The sequence below is a fragment of the Schistocerca nitens genome, chromosome 3, assembly GCF_023898315.1.
Source record: "Schistocerca nitens isolate TAMUIC-IGC-003100 chromosome 3, iqSchNite1.1, whole genome shotgun sequence".
Taxonomy (NCBI): domain Eukaryota; kingdom Metazoa; phylum Arthropoda; class Insecta; order Orthoptera; family Acrididae; genus Schistocerca; species Schistocerca nitens.
In genome coordinates, this window is record NC_064616.1 from 973,989,993 (window position 1) to 974,014,432 (window position 24,440).

The window sequence follows — 24,440 nt, forward strand, 5'->3', positions numbered from 1 at the left end:
GGAGTCCCGACGGCACTGGCCTCTGTCGGCAGGGCCACGTCGACATCGTGAGGGCGGAAACTGCTGAGACACATCGATCGCCGCCACTTGCGGCTGCCCCATAAGACATTCATTAGCCGCCTGAGCAATTTCAATTTCAAAGGAGTGTACAATGCAGAGAATCTCTTCCAAGGAGGGGTTATCGAGCTTCAACACTGCAGTGCGGACCTCAGGATCGGAAGCCAGCTGAACTACCACATCCCGGATCAGGGAGTCTGCATACAAAGCCTTACACTGCTGATTGGTGCACGTAAAATCACATCGATGGCTGAGACCCTGCAACTCCGTGACCCAGGAACAATATGATTGACCAGGCTGTTTATGGTACTGGTGGAACTCCAGCCGAGAGGTGACCACATGGTAGCATTGGGAATAATAGTTCATCAGCGAAAGGCATATCTTCTGGAAAGAAACGAGCCACAGGATTGGACAACGGTGCCAACTTGCGGAGAAGACAGAATGTGTCTGGAGAGGCCCAAGACAAAAGCAACGACCACTGCAAGGAGTCATCTGTGACTAGAAAAGCCATGAAATGTTGTTTCAGCTGATTTAAGTATGTTTCCCAGTCTTCTTTAGTGTCATTAAATGGTGGGAACGGCAGCGGACGTGGGAAAGCATCGAACACCCAAGGACTCGGAAACTGTTGTGGTAATGCGTCCTGGGCATCGACTTTGTCCATTAGCAACCGTAGCGAATTGTAAGATGTCTAACTGGAGCAGCTGCTGCAGCAGCATGAGCTGCTGCTGTTGCTCCAGAAGACAGACCAACTTCGCCTCCATGCTAACAACTACCACCATTTACCTCGTTAACAAAATGTAACCGTGAACGTTCCGGTTGCGGGGTTGCTGAGAACGAAAGCACGGCAGCGGCCCGCGAACAAACAAAATGAACGGGGAAGGATGGACAACAACAACACTGGATTACCGATCAAGACCTAATGAACAACAACACGCAAATAGCAATGGGGTCACAAGCGAAACCTCACGAATCCACAACGTTCACTTGTACACGGAAATAAAGCAATGTAAACAAACTGTCTGTAGGCGAGATGTCGATAGACTAACATGAATGTCAGACTGCCTGCTGAGCGAGAGGCAGGCACTTAAATACATGATAGAGTACATCACTACTGGCCGCTGGGACCACATGCTCCACCGTGGCACCCTCACATTATATGCGGGCTAGGAGTGCGCGTGCAACCACGGCTTACTGCGCGATGGCTGGAGAGACCTCCAGCGGTAATCGAGGTCCATGCCATCCGGCACGGATTCAAAACCCGCGGTGCAAGGTACCAGACCTTTGTTACCCCTAACTACGAGGTGTGGCTAGAAAAAAACCGGACTAGTACTGGTGAAACAATAAAACAAATGCAATAAGGCTGAAAGTCGCGTGGCCTGTCACGTGACTCTCGCTCCGCTTACTGCTCGAGTTTCATCTGCCTCCTGCACTCAGTCTGCCCGTGGCGTCTGTTTTAAGTAGTTGAAGTTTTGTCTGTACGTCGTAAAATGTTGAGTGTACAGAAAGAACAGCGTGTTAACATCAAATTTTGTTTCAAACTAGGAAAATCTGCAAGTGAAACGTTTGTAATGTTACAACAAGTGTACGGCGATGATTGTTTATCGCGAACACAAGTGTTTGAGTGGTTTAAACGATTTAAAGATGGCCGCGAAGACACCAGTGATGACACTCGCACTGGCAGACCATTGTCAGCAAAAACTGATGCAAATATTGAAAAAATCGGTAAACTTGTTCGACAAGATCGCCGTTTAACAATCAGAGCAGTGTCTGAGTTAACAGGAGTTGACAAGGAAAGTGTTAGGCAGATTCTTCATGAAAGTTTCAACATGAACAAAGTGTGTTCAAAAATGGTTCCAAAGTGTCTCACAATTGAACAGAAGAAACGCCGAAGAATGATTTGTTCTGACATCCTGGAAAACAATGAAAGTGATCCCACCTTCTTACAAAATGTTATTACTTGCGATGAATCATGGTTTTTTACTTACGATCCCGAAACTAAACGCCAATCGATGCATTGGAAAACTGGTTCTCCACGACAAAAAAAGGCACAAATGTCAAAATCGAAATTCAAGACAATGATGATTGTTTTTTTTTTGACATCAAAGGGATTGTGGACATTGATTGGGTACCAGAGGGACAAACAGTGAATCAGCATTACTACATTAGCGTCCTGGCTACCCTACGTGAGCGAGTATGGAGAAAACGGAACGATTTGTGGAGAAAAAAGTCATGGATCCTTCACCAAGACAATGCCCCAGCTCACAGTGCGTTGTCAGTGAAGACGTTTTTGGCAAAACACAACATTCCCATCTTAGATCATCCACACTACTCACCTGATTTGGCCCCCTGTGACTTTCTTTTCCCTAAAGTCAAGTCAGCTTTGAAAGGAACTAGATTTGAGACTGTTGAAGCAGTAAAAGAAAAAGCGACGGAAGTAATGTATGGACTTACCGAAAATGATCTGCAGCATTGCTATGAACAGTGGAAAATTCGTATGGGAGCGGTGTAGAGACCGAGGAGGAGAGTACATTGAAGGAGATAACATGAAATTGTAAATAATTGTAAATAAATGTTTTTTCCAGCATCAGTCCGGTTTTTTTCTAGCTGCACCTCGTATAAGCACCTCAATGGGTCACCTTCCCCATATATGTTGGCCTTATAGAAGGGGGAGGAAATGTGGAAGACATCTACACACTCTGATCCTTATTTTAAATTTTTCATTTCAATATCTCTTCGTAATATTCAAGTATCACCAAGGATCATTATCTTCTGACAACATGCCGACTATGCACCCACTAGTAGCAGTCAACAGGGAGCATGGGAGTGATACAACATGTCTACTGGTCACTTGGTCACTGCCTGGACCATCAGTTCCCAGCTGGACACACACTCTGCATCTTTTTTCGGACTTTGTTCCACACAAAATTTACTTCATCTTATGGCCACAAAGACTGGCTAATTGCTTCACAGACCAACCTGGACACACCTGTCAGCATTTCCTGTACTGAAAATATGTGATATGCGATTTTTAACCAACTCTTTCATTTGAAAAAAGCCTTTCAGATGTCCACATCCTTGACAACCTGAAAAGGTCCCTTCAGCACCTGTACACACTGATTTCAGAAGAAGTAGCATCCTCTGATCATTCAGTCTGAAGGGAGACTGCAACTGATCTCTGCCTCAAAATTATCATCAAAGCTGTAAGTTTTGTTTGTTACCAACAAATTTAAATCACTATTATTACGACTACTACTACTACTACTACTACAACTACTATAATACATAAATTCTGAGGTCTGTCATGGCTACATCCCAGAAAATGCATATAAAAATATGTGACAATAACTTCTCCTTGGTTATCTCACACAAAAGAGAACCACACCAAGTTGGTTCAGGGTGTATACGTGGACGAGGAAAAAAAATTCCTGGATTTTTTCCGGATTTCCTGGTTAAAAATACACTTTTTCTGTGTTAAGTAACAGTATACTTTTCCTCGGAATTGTAAAACTTATCAGCCCTTTCAATGGTTGTGGTTTCATACACCGGCATAGAATTTCCTGGCACTTTAGAAAACGAAACTCAGGGGAAAAAACACGTTTTGGAAAGATGTCTGATGTGCAGCAACATGTACACTGCATATTTTTGTATTATGAAAGTATAGACTCGAATTCCACCAAACACCACGTTACTTTCCGACAAAAATAACTTCATTGTTCTGCAAGGCGATTAACGCTTGACTGTCAGAAAGGTGGAAACAAAATAAAATCTGAAACTAATAACATTTTAGCCTTCCATAATTATGTGAGTGTATTTTAATTCACTTGATAGCTCCCAGACACAGAAATCTGTTTTGTTTTCATTTGACGTGAGATCAATAAACGAGAGGAAACAGCAAAATCACTTAACGTAAACATGAGTCACGTGGAGGCTACCACCTCCCACTACAACTCAGATTGCTCTGTGCATCAGATCCGGATCTATGATATTTCCGATCCGGGGCAATATTAGATAGTGGCGCTCCCCCTCCCTCCAGCGTTTGAGGTAAAAAAAAAAAAAAATTAGACTTTTCAAAAATATCTTCACTTTGTAGTGCACATCTTTTTGAAGAGTCTGATAGATAAAACATATATGTTCGAGGGAACGTAAGACATGTTATTTGGTCTGTGTGCTGAAGTGCAGTGCCACGACTTTTCACGCAGCATTCTTCCATCACATGTCTCTGTATTTCGCTCTGTGGAATTCAAACGTCTAATATTTTGTAATGGGTGCCATCAAACTTTATTCAGGCCAGTGAAAATTAAAATGTCCTGTGGTGCCTCTCCTGCTACCAGTCTGCTGGTTTGACATCCTGTCCCTCTTTAAAAAAATCTCGCAATTAATACCGGATAGGATTATGTGCAACTGGCAGAACAAGAACTCTTCAGAAAATTTGCAGTCTTTACTGCCTATTAGCTAATAACTTGCTGTTTTGTGTGACATAAAATTAAATATAGGATACATAAAACGAGTAGACATGAGACAAGCAAGACGGTACACGTATCTTTAATCCTCAAGTCCTTGATTTTTTTTCTCTCTAATCTTACCACATCTTTATATGGCGTACTTTCCTTTCTGGAAAAGAATCTATTACCTCATCAAAGTTCGTCAACGTTTTGCTACATGAAAGAACGAAATGTCGTTGTCTAATACTAGAAAAGCTGTTAATACAAATAGTACCCAAGACTGGTGTGGTTTCTCGATCTGTTTACGTGTATTTTGTCACTGCTAGATAAAACGAAAGAGGCCGGCCTAATATTGCAGCAATTGTTACACACACCAAATAAACGAGACTGTTTTGGCACAAATGGTAATTTTTATAACACGACAGAATATAATGAACGAAGTACCAATATCAAATGCTATCAGGCCTACTACAAGCAAAAAGTTTGATGTTAGGAAATAGTTTCACATTTCATTCATACTCTCTAGTTTCTGAAGAATAATATGAATTTGCCCCCCTGTGTTTTGTTCTTGTATATCGTACTTTTCCCTTGCAACTTAAGTTTTCTTTTTTTTCTTTTTTTTTTTTTTTACCCTCTCGTTCATGTTTTATTGGTGCAGTATTATTCTGCAGTAGCGAGATACAGTAATATTCTTTCTCAGAGTATTGGTTCTTACCAGCCAAAGTTACAAAAATTTAACGGAAAACTAAAACAATGAGAAATTCCTGGAATTCTAAAAAATTCCTGGGTTTTTCCCGGTTTTCTACCGGATGGAAAAATTCCTGGGTTTTTCCCGAATCTCCCGGTTGTCCCGGTTTAACACCCTGTGGTTAAAACACTGGAAATTTAGTTGCTTTAGTGTTTATAATGACGTGGCCAAATACCCTAAATTATTTTATTGAAAATGCCACTGAATTTTGCTATTCATCAGGTCATCTTGGTAGCAGACACAATCCCTCCCCTGTCAAGTTAATGGTTATCGTAGCCTATGACATTAAGAGGAGTGATTTTGTGCCATTTCATCCCACACTATTAATGCACTATACAACTGTTTTACTTTCCTGCAACAACACCTACGACGGGCTATTTGGGAGAAATGTCTTGAACACCTATGAAATGCATTAATTCTTCAGGACAACGCAAGAGCCCATATGGCAGCATGTATGTGGAATCTGCTCGCGCAATGGGGATAGGAAGTACTGGAGCATCGACCACATTCACCAGACTATCATCTTTCAATTATGAGCCCTACCAAAACTGAAAGAGCTATTGTGTGTAACACACTTTTGAACACGTGAAGACACTGCCACAGCAGTGACACTTGAGATCTGACGAATCACTCAGGGTGAGGCCATGGGTATTCGGTGTCTTCCATAACATTGGCAGTGTGTGATGGATTCATTGAGAGACTATTCTGAGGGATTCTTAAGATGTTTCAGGTCCATGTTTCTGCCCTATACTATAGTTAAACACGTTTGGAAAAAAAATTGTTTTGTCTTTTTTATGACAGTGTGTGTGTGTGTGTGTTCATCCACCTCCCTATATGCAATGTTTACGTATGAACTAACCTTCCATTTGCATATTTCAGAATTTTTTAATTCGTTACCACTTTTGAGAGAAAAAAGGTGTCTACCACGCTGTCTTTCTGATGCCATCTAAAAGTTTTTCTACAAATGTGTTAAGCTCAGTTGCACTATTATCCACACGTGTGACATCTTTGAGGATCTCTCATCACTGATCTACTGAATAAACTGTACTTCTATTCTAAGCTTTAATTTCATCATCTAGGTAAAAGTCAAATGTAACTTATTATTTTAGAATATTTAGTTTATGAGCAGTTGTGCATTTTGTGGCAGAACAGAAATACTTCCCCAGCACTTAAGAATGTTCCAGTCACCTCAGACCTCGCCAGAGCGCATGCCTGTTGCCAGTGCTATGCAGCTGCCAGCACAGTGGTTGGCATTCATTTTATAACGTGGTCAGCCTTATGGACTTCAGGTGTAATAAGAAGGTCAACCACTGAGTCAATCTTATCTTGTTTGTTGATCACAACTCTGCTTATTTAAACTGTCTGCATTGTACAATTTACCCACACTCATTCTTGATTATCAATTTGGTTTTCTACAGTGTGTGGTGTTCAAGTATCAAACTTAGCTTGTACAATGCTCTCCCTGCTTTCTTTATTAGCGTATTTTACTGTTATGTTACACAAGCAGGGGGCAATGTTTGCTGCACTTGTGGCACTTGGTGAGCACTTCTGGGAACTCTGTACCTCGGCTGTGAACGGATTACTAAACCTGGCTTTTCCTGAACTCAGACCTGGCCTGAGCCAGTAGCCCTCTGTTTCCATTAACTCTCTGTGTGTTTTAGTGACAACAAAGCAGCAGGGTAATGTATCGCTGTGTCACACAGAGAACAGGGATCTTGGTTTGCCCAACTTGTTCTTAAGGCCGAAATAGTTGTGTTAATTCTTACATGATTTTTAAGAGGGGGGATGTTCCCAAACTTTGTCAAATATCTTTTATAAAAGAACTTTTTAAAATATTCGATGGTGTCCTTGGGTACTTCTATCGTACCTTTTTGTACAAGTTAGGGCATGTTCCTGGCTTTTATAAAAGATTTGTCAACAATCTTTGACAGTGTAAAACGGGCCTAATCAAGTACTGTTGGCACTACAGTTCATGTTTAATATACACTTTACATTAAATCTGTTGTAATGCACAAAAACGGAAAAAAGCATAACATACACTTACAAACACATTGTAACAGTCCCACAGAAACAGCACTTGCAAATCTTACTGTACATTACTTTATTAGAATGGAGACCAACCCGAGCAGTACATACAAAAAGCATGTGCAGAAAAGATTCCGTATTTATATAGTGAAAATAAACACAAGGTGTGACACTTACCTTTGTAACTTTGAGCTGATTTGCATGAGTCTTGGGCACATTTTCCATCACTGAAGATGTGGTGTGATTCTTTGTGAAGGGAGAGGATGAGGACAATGGTAAGTTTTCTAATAACTTTGTTTCTGAAGTTATGTTAGGTTCAAGAAGCTTAGGTGATTTTGGTTCTTGGTAGTTGTTGAAGTTGAGGCTTTCAGTCAGTTTATCAGGACTTGTTTCAGGATCCTTGAAAGGATTAGAACTGAGGCTTGTTTTTTCTATGGATAATAAATGGAATGGGTTAGTTGTGGAAGATGAAATGCTACTAATAAATGGATTGTTTGAATTATAACTTGCGACTGGAGAATTGGTGAAAATATTGTCTTCATTTGTTTCTACTGTTAGAGAGTGATACAAAAGTGGTGAAAGTGGTGTAGGTGTGACAATATTTGGTGACATACAAGGGACTGCCTGAGTGTTTACTGTATTAATTACATTGAAATTCAAAAGTTTCATATTGGTTGGTGCCTCTGAGTCTTCTTTTGCATCAGGAGAAGGTAAAATAACTTGTTCAAGTTTCCCTCGGTCAGACCAGGAAAAATGGGTAACAGTGACTGGTGTAGTACTACGTATGTATCCACTATCGTTGGAATCGTCCTTGCAGTCGACGGCGCCCGTATCAGCAACTGAGGTGTTATTTCCTCCCAAGGACAGAGTAAGCTTGTCTCCACCCTAGCACAGCCAAGGGAAGCACATTATTTGAAACCATGAGATGGGAAACAAAAAACTTAAGAAGCAAGCAGCAATACTACAATATAGCCCACAACAAAGTCATTTAGGAGGCAAAAACATGCACATCTAAGCACACAAAATGCGTACAGTAAATAAGTGGATTTTTAAACTAATGGTTCTTTACCTAGAAAGTGAATTTTATTACAGAATATGCGAGTGCAAAAATAATACTTGGATAAATAAATACATTAATCATTTCTCAGCTTTTCCGATTAGCAATTACAACATCAAATCCCACAACTTCCACAGAAATATTCCCTTTTGTGGGGTGTCAATTAATTATTACATTTACAAGTAACAACTGTTTTACATGTATGAATAAGGAAAATGACAACAAAAACACTAGTGTAGGAAATACATTGCAATACATCACAATCAAGCAGACATGATGGAACATAAAATAATTACTGCAGGTCAGACTGTCAAAGGAAAAAAAAGGACAGTAACTGCACCAGCTCAACAACAAATTTACCACCAGTTTAACTATATGATTAGGTTGCCTACCCAAGAGAAAGATTTGGACATAGTATGAAATTTGTGATAAAGTCATATACATTGCAGGAGAAACTTACCACAGAAACAAATGTAGCACTTGGTGTGTCTGCTGGTAAAGATGTTGCAGTATCATCATCCAGGAACTGATTTTTTCTGTAACAATTAAATCTCATGTATAGAATACTAAAATAGTTTACATAAAATATTATTTATACAATATGTGTCAGACTTTATAGCTCTCTATAATATGCCTTTTTCATTCTATAAATCGATCGAAGGCTGAAATAATAATAATTTTTTAATGTAAAACTCAGTGAGGTAGCTGCTAGGAAATGTTTGAGAGTTCCATCCCACTGTACTGGTGAAGTCATTACCTTTAGGTGCTTTGCCTTTAGGCACGCAACCTGCATTAATGCATGACTATAAGTGATCACAGTGTCTTTTTGTCTTGACAGTTACAGTCAGCTGTACATGAACTATGTGTACCAATAACTTTCCTACACATCTATTAAGCATGACACTGCGATACCTACTTGAGAATATATTAGTCCTGGTTTCAGAAGGGGAGTAATTATGGATTTATTTCAGGAATGTTATTGTCCTGCATGTCAAATTTGATTTAAAAGTATGTGAGAATTTCCTCTGATTGACTGTTAAGCTGTTGTCACAACTCATCATAATGAATCTGAGTACTACTAGAAGAAATTATCAGTTTTAAAGGTAGCAGACACCAACTCCTTCACGAAGGAGGGCTGTTATCACTTCCTCATTTATGTAAATTTAATTCCAACTACCTCTTTCCGTGATAACTGTGGTGGTTATGTTAGTAAAATATTCTGCCACTGTTTGGACAATGTCTTCTGCCATTGTTTGGACAATGTCTGCATTACTTGTGTGTAGCCTTCTGAATGTATAGTTGGTATTGGTGCCTTTGATTGTGTGTTTTGTGGTGTCACCGCCAGACACCACACTTGCTAGATGGTAGCCTTTAAATCGGCCGCGGTCCGTTAGTATATGTCGGACCCGCGTGTCGCCACTGTCAGTGATTGCAGACCGAGCGCCGCCACACGGCAGGTCTAGAGAGACGTCCTAGCACTCGCCCCAGTTGTACAGCAGACTTTGCCAGAGATGGATCACTGACAAATACGCTCTCATTTGCCGAGACGATAGTTATCATAGCCTTCAGCTACGTCATTTGCTACGATCTAGCAAGGCGCCATTACCAATTTATATTGAGATTGTAATTAATGTATCATCAAGAGCGATGTTCTCCAATTATGGATTAAAGTTAAGTATTCCAGAAGCTATGTACTATTTTTGGCTACTATAACTCCTTTAACTGTTCCAGACCTCACGCCAGTCTGCGTGAGCTTAAACGCGTGCATTTCGGCCTCCTCTAGCAACACGGTGTTGGCTCTTCTGCCAACACATCAGTCTTTCTGACTGCTTTCCATACATAAGTGGATCTATTCTTTAATTGAGTTCAGGAACTTCTGACATGACCTTTCCTTGCTCTCCTTTCTTCCAATCCAATAACTCGAGAGTTTGTCTGTGGTTGATGCACCCTCGAAACTTCGCAGTGGCACATAACTGTCCCTGACTGCAGAGTGGCACTATTTATTCCACAAAGGGACAGGATTATTTCTGTGGTGGTCTGAGAATTTTTGTATGGATGAGGCAGCATCCTGGTGGTTCATGCTTGTGAAGTGAGCCACCCAGTCCTGCTCACTGTCTTGATGGTTGAACAGCGCTGTATGACCACATAGCATCCACTTAGCCCTGATGAGCATCCATTTCAGGGGTTGTTCTGTCTTGCAGGTATATCCAAAAGGGGAACGTATTGCTTCGTGAAGGTCTGTACCCTGTTCTCACTGAGCAACATCTATGAGAGATGGACAGCTTATTGAAAAGTCAGTAGCAGAGAATGACCCCAAAACAGTGACAGAATAAGTCATATACTGAGTACTTAGGAAGCACAGGTCCTCAGACTGTGTAAAACTCTGATTCTTGCTCTGTGTCAGATAGAGGAGGAACTACACAGCACATTTTGTGTAATAACATCATCAACCAGGAGGAATGACACAGAAAGATGACCAATGGAAGTTTTCAAAGTGTTGTCCAAGTATTCTTTTGGCGGATGGTACATTGCACAAACTTCTAACTTCTGCTTGGGGTATGTATGTGACAAACTGTTTTTAAATCTATGGTGAGGGCAACAGGTGACATGATATTCACACTTATGAATGCAGCCACCCTCCATCCTAGAGCCCTCACCAATGTCACTTTTCCTGTGGAATATGTACCCTCTCACCACACGGTTTGCAAAGATTCTCTTTAAGACAGATGCAAAAAGGTCTTACAAGTATCAGCAAAGTTCTACCAGTTCCATCCTGAATTCATTTGAGTTCCACTATAAAATTCGGAGTTTCTTATTTGTGAATTTTCTTTTTGCACCTGTAACACAATGGGAACAGGTAATAAAAAAGTCCCTGTCAAGTATTTTGATGCCTATTATGTACATATATCATACATAAAGTGGGAAAATGCAGGATAGCGATTAATATTTAGTAAACTGTGAAGTGTGCACTCTGCTTTTATGCATGGATGAACTAAGATACTTTGAGTGTGCAATGGAGGCAGTCAGAAACTTTTGCACCGTGTATGAGAATAATGCTATTGGATAGAGCATGGCAAGAAAATGGTTTCAAGGAGGATTGTTATGACATTAGTGACTCTCCACGTTCAGGAAGGCCTTCAGGGTTTGATGAAGATCGTTTAAACACATTGATCCACAATGATTCACATAGGTGTACTCACGAACTGGCAAATGTGACGAACTGTGATCATTTCACCATTGTGCAAAATTTGGATGCAATGGGGGAGGTTCAGAAATCAGGTGTAAGGGTACTACACGCTTTAAGCCAAAATAACAAATATGAGCGAGTGGCCGCATGTGCACCTCTGCTTGCTCATCATCAATTGGCTCGTGAACAACACCGACCATTCCAAGTGAAAAGAAATGAATGGTGGAGCCTAAACAAAGCAGCAACTCCCTATATAAACACATACGCACATCCACAAAAAATGATGTTATGCATCTGGTGGAACAGTGACGGTGTGGTGTACTACGAATTGCTTCCCCAAGGTTTGACCATCACTGCTGACATTTGTTGTCAACAACTGAGACACCTTGCAGACACAGTCCATGAACAACAACCAGGATGACTGCATGAAGCGATGTTACTCCACAATAACACCTACATTCCGTTAGACTTTCAAAAAACACTATATACATAAAACACAATGCAGGAATTAGGTTAGGGAGTTATTCCACAACCATGTTATTTACCTGATTTTCACATTTTCCGCTCTCTATCAAAGAACCTTCAAGGAAATTCCTTTTCGGATGAAAATGTGCTCGGAACATGGCTCAACAAGTTCCTCACCTCAAAACCATGTGATTTCTACAGTCATCGAATTGAAAAGTTACCCTTCTGTTGGCAGGCTGTTGTAAATAGTGAAGGAGGATATATTATTGATGACTAAAATCTCTGTTTTATGTATCTGTTGTGTTTATTAAACTTGTAGAAAAATGCTACAAATGCGTGCACCTACTCAATACATCCATCACATTGGTGCTATTTTCAGCTCTGATAATACCAATCTTCTGCTATAAGATATCTTGAGAGCATCTATCACTTGACAAATTCAGCCCCGTGTGAAAGTCAATGTATTTCTAGATGTGGACACATTGCTTTTGATTTTATCTTGTAGTAATGGACAAATCTCTGCCCTCTGGACTTTACCCTATTGGACACTGTTAACTTTTCCAAAACATACTATTCTGCATTTTCACTATGTGCCTCCTTTACTCATTTCAAAAGAATTGGTCTATCCTGATGAATTTGTTTGGAATGTTAAAAGCCTTGACAACCTTTATGAAAGATGAGAAGATTGGTGCCTGTTGTGCCTAACATATTTTCATTATCTCCGCATTCTGTATTCCTTTCTTAATTTGTATCTTTTGTATTGTCTGTTCCTCATCACTGACTTGACTATCTTTTTGAAGGTGCTTTTCATTCTCTTCATGACAATAAAAACATTCTAGAATGTTTGTAGAGAATATAATTTTACCCTTTTGAGGCCTGGGCGGTATCGGGTGTCACATTCTCTTCCATATATCTGATTACTTCGTAGCATTCCACGAAATGAGGAACATTCTCCCCACCCTTCAAAACTGGCGTTACGTCACCCACCCAAACCACAATATCCAACCCTGTCCTTACGCTTCTCTGCTCCTAATCCTCTGTTCCAGGGGTTATATCACTGTGGAAGACCCTGATATATGGCGTATCCAATACACATGCCAGTCATCTTCCTATTCCATGCATGCCACTGTCATTACATAACCCCAAAGGCATCAAATGCTGGGCCATAAGAGGAAACAGCCACATCAAAAACCATTTTCAAATGCATGAAATTAAATATAACAATGAACCAACTATTCCCCTAGCAAACTGTGGCCAATGAGTGTCTTGATCATTCAGTTGCAGATTAAGCTGTGCAATGTGACTTCAATGACTGCTTCACCCAGCCCATGCCATCTGAGTGGTAGCAACCCCCCACCCCCCTCCCACCAAATAACAAATTTTGTAATGCATCTTTTGTAATGCATGTGTGTGGGAATTCTACCTGCAATATATCCTCCCCTTTACTTTTCTACTCCATCCTAACTCATTCAATGTAATTATTCCTAATTTCCTTCTATTACTCTGAATGCCCACCTTAACCCTTAATTTTTTTCATAAACTCTTCACCTAGTAGGCCCTCACTTACCTGAATAGGTGACTGTCACTTCCACGAATGCATCAACATGTTTCACAACAGATTGCTCTTTCCTAGGGTCCCCTCATTCTAGTCATCCCACTTCCCATCTCCCACCCCTTCCATTTTCCTGCCATCCTGCACAGTCAAGACTGCAACTCATACCAGTTGGGCTACAGTGCCAGGAGATAACATAACAGACCCCCCCCCCCCCCCCCATTAGTGTGTGTGTGTGTGTGTGTGTGTGTGTGTTATATTTTCATTATTTGCAATAAATTGAGCTATTTACCCATCTTTGTAACGGCCCCCACACTGACCTCGCCAGCAAAAGTTATCTTCCTCGGCTTTGTTAGTTCTGGATTTTTCAACTTTGGTTTAATATACTGTACTGATTTAATACTTGGTATATTTTATGAAGTCCTATATAAAATGTTATACCTACCCGAGGATTAAGTTCTTTTCTGCCAAATCATCTTTGTTGTTTTTCAACTCTACTTCAATTTTGGCTGAAAACAGAGGAAACAAAATCTCAGTAAACAAATAAATATCTCAAAGATCATTTAATCATATCTGCTTAACAAAGATAAAAACTGAAAAAGTGTTTCAAAAACACATATTACATGCACAAGTTATGATTTAGATGGAAGCATGAACAACTAATGTGACAAAAATAAAAATAGATTCATATTAGTGTCTAGTGCTATGTAATGGTAGACTAACTTAATGTTTTTAACAGAGTGGGCCACATGCACAAACGTAATACAACAGTTATTCAATATTTAAATTAATTTTAGTTTGTCACTCTTTTTCCTCTGTTTCCCCCCTCATCATCTCAACCTATCAGCTTAGAACTCAATAACTTTGTTATGCAAGTACTGGAATATGCAAAAAACATTGCAGTACAAAATTATTTACACTCATCATGTCTACAACAGGTCTTCACTCACTGCAAAGTGCCCACTGCATCAACACACTAGTGTTTCTTTAGGCCCTTGTTCTCTATGTAGAAAAACTTAATAAATAAATAAATAAATAAATAAATGTTATCACCTGCCTCCACCCTTCAGTATGTGGGAGGCAGGAGAGCGATAACTTCAGCCAAGCAAATGAGGCTCATGAACAAAAGCCAAAACTTCTCTTTATCACTACACATATAAAAACAGCAACTTACAAAGGACAATCATAAAGTTTAATTACCAAATTGAAAAAATAAAGTTAGGTAATTATTTTTTTTTGTTTGCAGGTACATGCTAGCAGTCCTGTTACACAAGAAAGTCCCCAACCCATGGTACCACAGGACGTCACTAGAGAGGCCGAAACAAAAAAATGGATTATTCAAAGTGTATACATGGGGGTAAAAAAAAAAGATTTTTCCCAGATAAAAATATCCTTTCTCCTGGGTGAAAATACACTTCAAATGGTTCAAATGGCTCTGAGCACTATGGGACTTAACATCTATGGTCATCAGTCCCCTAGAACTTAGAACTACTTAAACCTAACTAACCTAAGGACATCACACAACACCCAGCCATCACGAGGCAGAGAAAATCCCTGACCCCGCCGGGAATCGAACCCGGGAACCCAGGCGTGGGAAGCGAGAACGCTACCGCATGACCACGAGATGCGGGCGAAAATACACTTCTTTCATGTTAAGTGACAGTATACTTTTCCTCAGAACTGTAAAACTATCAATCCTTTGAATGGTTATGGTTTTATGAACGGGGCAGAATTTCCAGGCACTTTAGAAAATGAAACTTGAGAAAAAACGTGTTTTGGAAATATCTTTGATGTGCAGCAACATGTACACTGCATTTTTCACATTATGAAAGTATAAATTCGAATTCCACTGAACAAAAATCATAAAAGAAACAACGACTCCAAGAGCATGGGAATTTCAGGAACCATACTAAAATGCATAATTCGGCTTAAAGTGCACATTCGTATGTCCAGATTCTGATGTATATTTTCTTATGGTATCAGTAATGTATTACTTCATGTTTGGTTCTTTATTATGGCATAATGCCCTACATGCTAGAAGATAGAAAAATGTACTTGAAATGCAGTGAACAGTTGAAACTGGCCAATAGTGTGGAATCAAACACTTTGTTTCAAATAAATTGACTGCCTCAGCAGAAAAGATTAATTAAAGCCAAATTTCTTTAGCAAACCAACAAAAATAACTTTATTGTTCTGCAAAGAGATCAATGCTTGACTCCCAGAGAGGTGGAAATAAAATCTGAAACTAATAACATATTTTAGGCTTCCGTAGTTATGTGAATATATTTTAATTCACTTGATAGCTCCCGGCCACAGAAATCCATTTTATTTTCATCTGACATGAGAGCCCCAAACGAAGAGGAAACACAAAAATCACTAAACGTAAACACGGGTCACGTGGAGACTACCCAGCTACCCCTACAATTCAGACTACTCTGTGCATCAGCCCCGGATCTATGATATTTTCAAATTGGGGCAATACTAGAAAGTGGCCAGAAGCGGTAGAAGGTACTACTCATACGTGACCCAACTGCAAATGGGCATGAGTTCACTTGCAACTGCTCAAACGAATCTATTGTAAACAGTTGTGAAGTCACGCTCAGCGGTGGCAATTTCCTGTTATGAAGCATTGCATTGATTGATTGATTTTAACAGGAGAGCTAAAACAGCTTAGGTCTGACCCACCACTGCCCGCACCAAAACTAGGTTTATTATGCGGTATCGCTCCCTGAATATCTAGTAAAGCCAACCAGTGCCCTTAAATAGTGCAAGGAGTCCCTCTACCAGTTTTTTGTTAGACACAATTTCTTCAGGTCTAGTTGTCTGTATCTTTTACTCTCCAATGCCTTGCATTCAAAGATTAGGTGTGATGCAGTTTCTTCACTCTCATCACAGATCCTACATTTAGGGTCCTCTTCCATTATACCCATTGTGTGTAGGTGTTTTTTGAAGTTCCCATGGCCAGTCATCAGTCCAGTCATGAGTTTGATCTCTTTCCTGTTCAATCCTAGGATTACAGAGCTTCTTTTAAAACGTGGCTTAAGCATCATTACCTTACCATGTTTTTGTTTATGGACCTTGGTCCAATATCCTACGTGCTGTTTCCTAAGCCAGTTCCGTAGTTCTAATTTGATCATAGCCTTGGTGATTGTCAAGACAGGTTCTGGTCCAATAAATGGAGTTGTTGCCCCCATCCTAGCCAATCTATCGGCTTGTTCATTGCCACAGATCCCCGAGTGGCCAGGGTCCCACACTAGGTACACCCTATTGCTTCCCCCTAGCTCCACCAGAGCCCTGTGGCAATCTGCAACAATCTTAGATCTTGTTGCAGGAGCTGCCAATGATTTCAGGGCTGCCTGGCTGGCTGAATAGATGTAGATGCTATGGTCATTGTAGCACCTACTCATATTCTCCTTCATACATGCCCTGACTGCAGTAATTTCAGTTTGGAAGACAGAGGCCAGTTTCCCTAGAGAGACGTTGCTCTCCAGTCTTGGCTGAACCCTGTACAACCCAGCCCCAACGTCTTGATCTGTTTTCAACCCATCGGTGAGCCAAACGATGTCCCCTGTACGGTGTCGAACTGTTTTCTCCCACTGCTCCCCACTTCCAATTATTATGTTGTAAGGCTTGTCGCAGCAGTTGGGAGTTACTATATAGTCAGCGGGCATTTCCCCAGCCATACCTATATTTACCTCACTCACTATGTTAGTGTGTGATTCTGGATATCTGTATGAGACCCAGTTTTGGCCAGTTTTAAGTCTGTATGCCCCAGCTGCTGCCTTCATCTTAACTCAAAGGTGAAGTGGAGGCATATCCAGTATGGCTTCCATTCCAGCGGTTGGTGTGCTGCTAATTCCGCCCATTATGGCTAAGCAGGCCAATCTCTGCACCTTAGCAAGCTCTTTAGCAGCAACCCGCTGTTCTACCTTCTTCCACCACACTACGACCCCATAAGAAATCCTAGGTCTAACCACTGTGGTGTGTATGCAGTGCATACCCCTGGGGCTTAGGCCCCAGTTTTTGCCACAAGCCCTCCTCGTATTCACTAAAGTGCTTTTTGCCTTGGAGCAGATACTCTTAATATGAGGGGTCCAAGTTAACTTCTCGTCCAAGGTTACCCCTAGATATTTCACTGTCCCCTTCACAGGTAGAGTTTGATCAAAGAGCTTTAGATTCCAACTTGCATGCTGAATATGTCTCTTCATAAATGGCACCACAACAGTCTTCTTAGGATTAACTCTCAGATCCTGTTTAATGCACCATTTTTGCACAATGTCCAACCCTCCTTGTGCCATATTTCTGACTGTGTCAGTGAATTTGCCTAGTATTACTATGACAAGGTCACCGGCGTATCCTTGGCAGAAGCATTGTCTGGAATTTAGTTTCTCAATGAGTTTTGAGGAGCAATTCCAGCCTCTCATTGCTGTCTTTGTATATTCCCCATCCTCCTTCCTCAATGTACCTCCTGGATTAGTTGGCACTCTAGTGAGAATCTTGTGAAGTCTGGCTTGTGCAGCCGTGCCTTCCACTTCCTCACAGAATGCCTTTCAGGATGCCTCCTTTGCTAGTCTTGTTGCAAGATTGTAACTGACAAGGGCCTCACGATATTTAGCCCATTGTCCTTTACTTCTCGCAATATTAAACAGTCTCCATACCTGTTTTCTTTGCGTTTCCAATTTGTTATTCCACCAAGTCTTCCTATAGCCTTTGACACATTTTGCTGTTGGCAGATGATGCTAGTATAAGCACCGTGTTTTGTTGTTGTATATGGTGCATTTGCATTTTCAACTCCCCCCCCCCCCCTCGTTCATGTTTTATTGCTGCAGTATTATTCTGCAGTAGTGAGATACAGTAATACCCTTTGTTAGACTATTAGTTCCTACCAGTCAAAATTGCAAGAATTTAATTGAAAACTAAAACAATGAAAAATTCCCAGGTTTTTCCCAGTTTTCTCCCGGATGAAAATATTCTCGGGCTTTTCCCAGATCTTCTGGTTGACCCGGGTCATATACACCCTGTTATTGTGCAATTCTTTTATACAAAAATCAGTATTACCACAACATGATGGACCAGAAAGGAATGTAAAAATAAGCCATATGGTTTGCAAAAATCACCAAGAAAGAGTGCTACAAATTTTGGGAGGAAACCTATCATTTCTGACAGCTTCACAAAATCAGTAATTTGACAAATGATGGAGAACTTTTACATAAACCAAAAATTAGTGCAAGTATTATGCAAATTACTTAATACTGAAAAACAAAACAATCGTTTCTCCTGGGCAGAAAAATGTTTCGCATAAGACGCTGTGTGAAATGGGATTTTTATGGAAGAGGTCTGTAAAAAAAATTTCTGATGGAGAGAATGGATGCAATTGACTGGTGATGCAAATACTTGATAAAAGTGAGGAAATATCTCATCTATGCATATGAAAGACTGCCTTTTGTGGTTTTCTTTACTTTTTGGAACATAAAAAGTCACATGGAACAAATGTGGAGGCTGGGGCATCATTATAGTATTGTTTTTGGCCAGAAATTCATGAACACACAACAAAGTGTGAGCTGATGTATTATTGTGGCGCAAAAGCGTGAATTATTCTGTCACACATCTGGACTTTTTCCCAGATCGCTTCTCACAAATGGTGTTGAACTTTTAAGCAGTTCCCTTCTTGTTCGTTTCACCTTATGGCAAGAACTCATCATGCACCATATTGTTAAAAGAGAAGAATGTGAGCATAGCCTTCACACCTGACTGCACTTGTCAAGCTGTTTCCGATCTTGGTGATCGAGATTGCTTCCACTGGATCGACTGATTCTTATTTTCAACATCATATCTGTCAACTCATGTTTCATCATCTATTGTGACCTGTTTCAGTAGTTCTGTATCATTATTTACTTCATTTAGTGACTTGAGCAGCTTGCATTCACTGCTGGTTTTGTTTAAAATTGAGTTTTGAAAAAAATGTCACAAAACATCAGAAAGATTTCGTGGGAATGAGCCAGGTGATATGCCGACATCAAAAGCTACTTCTACGATTTTGATTTAGCAATCTTTCATTATCATTCCTTCACTTTTTCCACAATTACATCTTTTGATTAGTAGTGTGCTGCTTGACACAATCATATAAATTAAATATCTACGTGTAACACTACAAAGCATCTCAAAATGGAATGAGCACGTACGAATTTTAGTAGGGAAGGTGAATGGTTGATTTCAGTTAATTATGAGAATTTTAGGTAAGTGTGCTTCATCTGTAAAGGAGAACTTGTGTAGAACACAAGTGTGACCCATTCTTGAGTACTGCTCCTGTGTTTGGGATCCCCACCAGGTCAGATTACAGGAAGACATTAAAGCATTTCAGAAGTGGTTGCCTTATGACATAGCTGGGTAGGCAGAGTGTGGACTCACTCACTCATTCACGAGTTTGCCAACAGACTATATTACACCTTGTTTTATTTCTTCTTAACCATGTCTGCCATGCTGATAACATAACAGAGTTCCAGTAACTTGTGTGTTGTATTACAGATCTGTACTACAGTAAGAGGAACAACAGCAACTTTTAAAGTTGATGCTCATATGAGATCAATAATTAAGAACTGTCTTCTGATAAGCTAGAAACGGAAAGCAACATAAAATGCTTAATCAGGAAGCCAAGTGTTATAGCGCCTCTCCTAAATGTGAAGTTGATGATACTATTTTTGTAGTAGAGCCAGACACAAACTAGGCAGATCACAGCCCTGAGCCACATAACATGAACATACCAAGATTCATGCTAAGCTGAAAAACAGAGTTGAGAGCAAATGTTAGAACTGCAAGTAACATGAGCTCACTTCAGAACCGATGAACACAGCCAGAATTGTCTTAAACACAACCACACACAATCAAAGTTACAAAAACAAAGTCCAGATCTAGATAGGGAGATAACAGCAGTATTTTTGAACCGGTGTACTGAGGCTTCAGCGACAGCATACAAACTGCCGATCCAACTACCGGGTTGAGTATTTACTTCCTGTAACAGACCAACAGCCATTCACACATGAAATGTTTGCTGAAATCTCTGGAGTCCCAGTTGCTGCCTGTGGAACTAGCTACTACATCGAAACTACTGCCACCATTCTCTTATACGGTTTTCATATTGCTGGAGTGGTTGAATATTAGAGCTAAAATCTGGACAAACTCAAGGGATTACAGGTAATATTCAAGAATGTTATTAAGATAATTTATTTTACAAATAAAATAACATCATGACTACAAATTGCTGTCACTGACTTCTCAACAGCACTGAGGCCAGGGAATTCAGTTCACAGTTTTATTTTGTGAGTGACAAAATGCGGTTTTATTTATCTAAAAGTATCATTTCACAAAACACAAAAGATTAGTACGCAGAAAAACCTTTGTAAGCTACATTAGAAACCACTTTACAATGAATACATTAGTTTAATTATAGTGAAGTACCCTTCACTCCAAGCCCTGCCTAACCCTGATGCTCCTTCATCCTCATACTTCCCTCCCCTCCCTCCCCCTCCCACCATCACACTCTCCTCTCTTTGTCTAATACAGATGCCAAAAGTGTTCACGTTTAACTTTTTACTGTAAGGCAAAGTGCAGAGTTAACATATATATAAGCACTTTTTTATGTTTACATTTTTATTTACTTTTTACGGTTGTCATATTGCCCATTCAGGGGGGGAAAAAAAGAGGAACACTACATTGTCCACATTATATGCTACAACAATGATAGAAAAATAATGAACAGTCAAAAACATAATTGAATAACAGCAAAATCAAAAAAGTCAACAGCCAATGGTGTTGCTTCAGAGTTAATGATTCCTGCTTCAGAAGTCTCTCTCTCTCTCTCTCTCTCTCTCTCTCTCTCTCATAAACTGCACCTTGAAGCTTCCCTTGATGTGAGACCCAACTTTATCTTTCCACTGTCATGTATGTCAGTTTCCATGTTTTTCTTTTGTTCATTACTCTATTTGTGGTAAAACAGAAGCAACTTAAATATGTAAAGCTTAAGTACAAATGTTAATGTTTCTGACAGTCCTTGTGTGATTTACCACTTTTGTGATTATTGCTACTTTTTGCAGCTTTTCTTTTTAAGATAATTTTCAGAGTATGTATTTACCTTTCAGTATGTTGCACTTCAACTGATCTGGAGGAATTGGACGTGTATTTCCACTTACAATGTATCTTGAATTCTGATTGTTTGGCACAACACGGCCTTGAGATGGAGATTCAGCAGCTAGTACTTTACTCGAAAGTGACTCACGCTCTGAAATACGAGTTATAAATAAGTTACATGAACCAAATGTCATGAATTGAAGCAATTAACAAACTTAAGAAAGTATATTTAAATACTGGCATGACCGTTTTACAAGAGTGTTCCAAGCCACATATATTTATGCTTTCACTGACTGGCATTTTTTTCTTTTCCTATCATGTCCTATGTATGTCAACTGTCTCTAACATTTATTGATAGCAGTGTAGTACAAGAAGTGAATAATTATGTTCTTTCTGACAGGTACCACACAAGGTTTCTACCTTAACTGTTATGACTGTTGAGACTTTTGGATACTCACATTGTAATTGATTCTTAATCAGGCTGTCTTAAACACTCTTACTTTAAAAGAATTCATACTTCTATTCATTGAGATGGCAAGTGTTATTGGGGCAACGTGATATAATGAAATTTGTTTCACTGATGTGCCTCAAAAAATCACTACAATAACATAACTTAGTCATTCAACAAGTAAATAATTAAGTATATCTTTAAAGAGAAGAGTACAGTGAAGAAAGATAAAGCAGTTAGTTCATACAAATAAACCTTCTGTCATTATTAAACTAATGGTATACTATATGTGAGGCGTCATCATCATCATCATCATCATCATCGTCATCATTGTCATCATCATCAACAGCTGCTGCTGCTGCCATTCAATTTTCACTGCTGCCTGAAGACCACCTGATTTCTACAGTCATTTTGGTCTTCAGCTTTACCTATTCCTGCTGCTTCTACATGTTTTCCAATGACACCTACGCAACTTTTCATCTGGCTACCTTTTCAGTCCTTTCTTGTCTCTGCAATCCTGCATAGAACTTACTTCCTTTATCTGCCATTTGTTTGCATGGCTACATGTTGTATCCTCCATTTCATTGCCATTACAGTCATAATTACGCCTCCCACTACAGTGTGTCTACTGATTTTTTTTTTTTTTTTTTTTTTTTTTTTTTGTGTCTCTTTTCTCTAGATGCATCTCTGTTTCACTGATCAAACCTCAGTTTTGTGAATGGTTCCGCATTTTGCGTCTAAGTAAATACTACGGATATATACTGTTCTCCACACATCGAAAGCTTGATTCTGCAAACTCAACTTTGTTTACCAAAAGAACCCCATTTCAATCTTCTGTTTATGTCTTTCCCTCTCCATCTAGTCATCATCTTTAACTACCCTAGTCACAAAAACTTATCAATGGTTTGATTTCTTCCCTGTTAATTGTATTTTCCCACAATGTGCTGAGCAAATAGTATTTTAGTGTTACTATAATTTATTTTCTGGCTCCATTTAAAATTTGTTTGGTTAAGTTGTTCCCTTAGTTGTTAAAACTAAAAAGTCGTCAGGAAAATGAAGGGGGTTCAGGTATGTTGCATTAACACTTACTCCTTCATCTTTTCCCAGTTCACGGATCAAAAAGCTTCCCCCAGGGCTGTTGAAAATAAATTTGGTGAATGGAATCCTTTGCCCACCTTCTCTTTCAATTCAATTTTACACTGTCCTAAAGTCGAATGACTGCTGCAGCATAGGTCCATATATTTTTTGAAATATTAACACAAGGTGAATCATTACCTTGTTTCTCAGAACTGCTGATACAAATTTAGTTGGAGATGACTGAAAAGCTTTTACAAAATATAATAATTCTGACAAAGTATCTGTGCAATTATTTTCTCTGTTACTGTGGTGGTGTGCACATAAGAAGGTGAGGGTTGGGGCGATGCACAGTGACAAGCAGCATTGTAATACACCAGTACAATGTTCTGGATAATTCTCAGAGTTTTATATCACACAAAAATTCAATAAGGCAAATATCAGCATTACTGAAGAAGGAAGGGATCAATTTATAAGACAGATCTGACGCGCCAAGGAATTGTCAATTTGGTAATTGGAGGGGGGAGTATGGGAGGTGGATGATACGATGCTGCAGATCTTATACCAGCTTGCATGCATAACATTTTTCAATGAAAAGAGTAGGTCAAACCTCTATGCATCATTCAGCCTACTGAATCACTGGGCAAGATATCTAGACCTCTTGCCAATTTCAGTCTACAAATAACCACAATATAAGAAGTGTGATGATCTTGTCAAGAGTCTTGTAAGGCGTGCTTTATTTGTAAAGCACTGAAGCATTCTTGAGACATGTTCTCATTTCCCATCCCTACTTTCATGTTAACCAAGAATTTTTCACTAATGTGTTATCTACAACGTTAAAAAAGTTTTACATTTTTAGTTAAGAAATTTACTGCAGTTCAGCCTTGAAGTTCACTCACGGGTAAGCAAATTAAATAGCAGTGCATCAAATCTATATCAGACATCTGTCACACTTAGTTTCCTACATTTCAAACAAAACTCCATGTACAGAATTCTATTCCACCACTACAGCTGCAGTGTATCACACTATTTTCTTCTGCAATCTTCTTATAAAGATTCCCCCTTCCTTTCAGGTGCCTGTGTGCTTTTATCCCATACACACAATGTTTCTAAAGAAATCTAGTTATTTTGAGGAATCTTGCTAACTTAGAAATAAGGATTAGCACCCTTCTTTGAAGTGTATCGTTACATGTTGTGGTATCAGTTACCTGAAAAGACGTTGCCAGTGGTTCACTTATGATGCCATTTCTTTCAGTTGTTG

General features: G+C 39.6%; 1 protein-coding gene across 2 annotated transcripts in view; it reads right to left on the minus strand.

Moving 5' to 3' along the window:
• LOC126249035 (band 4.1-like protein 5) overlaps positions 1–24,440 on the minus strand; it is a 165,660-nt gene that overhangs the window by 13,969 nt on the left and 127,251 nt on the right. The window contains exons 13-16 of one of the 2 annotated variants that reach the window (XM_049950651.1): positions 21,662–21,808; positions 13,979–14,042; positions 8,790–8,865; positions 7,450–8,157 (exon numbers count right to left, since the gene is read on the minus strand). In XM_049950651.1, the coding sequence (XP_049806608.1) occupies positions 7,450–8,157; positions 8,790–8,865; positions 13,979–14,042; positions 21,662–21,808 (995 nt within the window). The remainder of the gene's footprint in view (positions 1–7,449; positions 8,158–8,789; positions 8,866–13,978; positions 14,043–21,661; positions 21,809–24,440) is intronic. The other variant, XM_049950653.1, reaches the window with a different exon arrangement.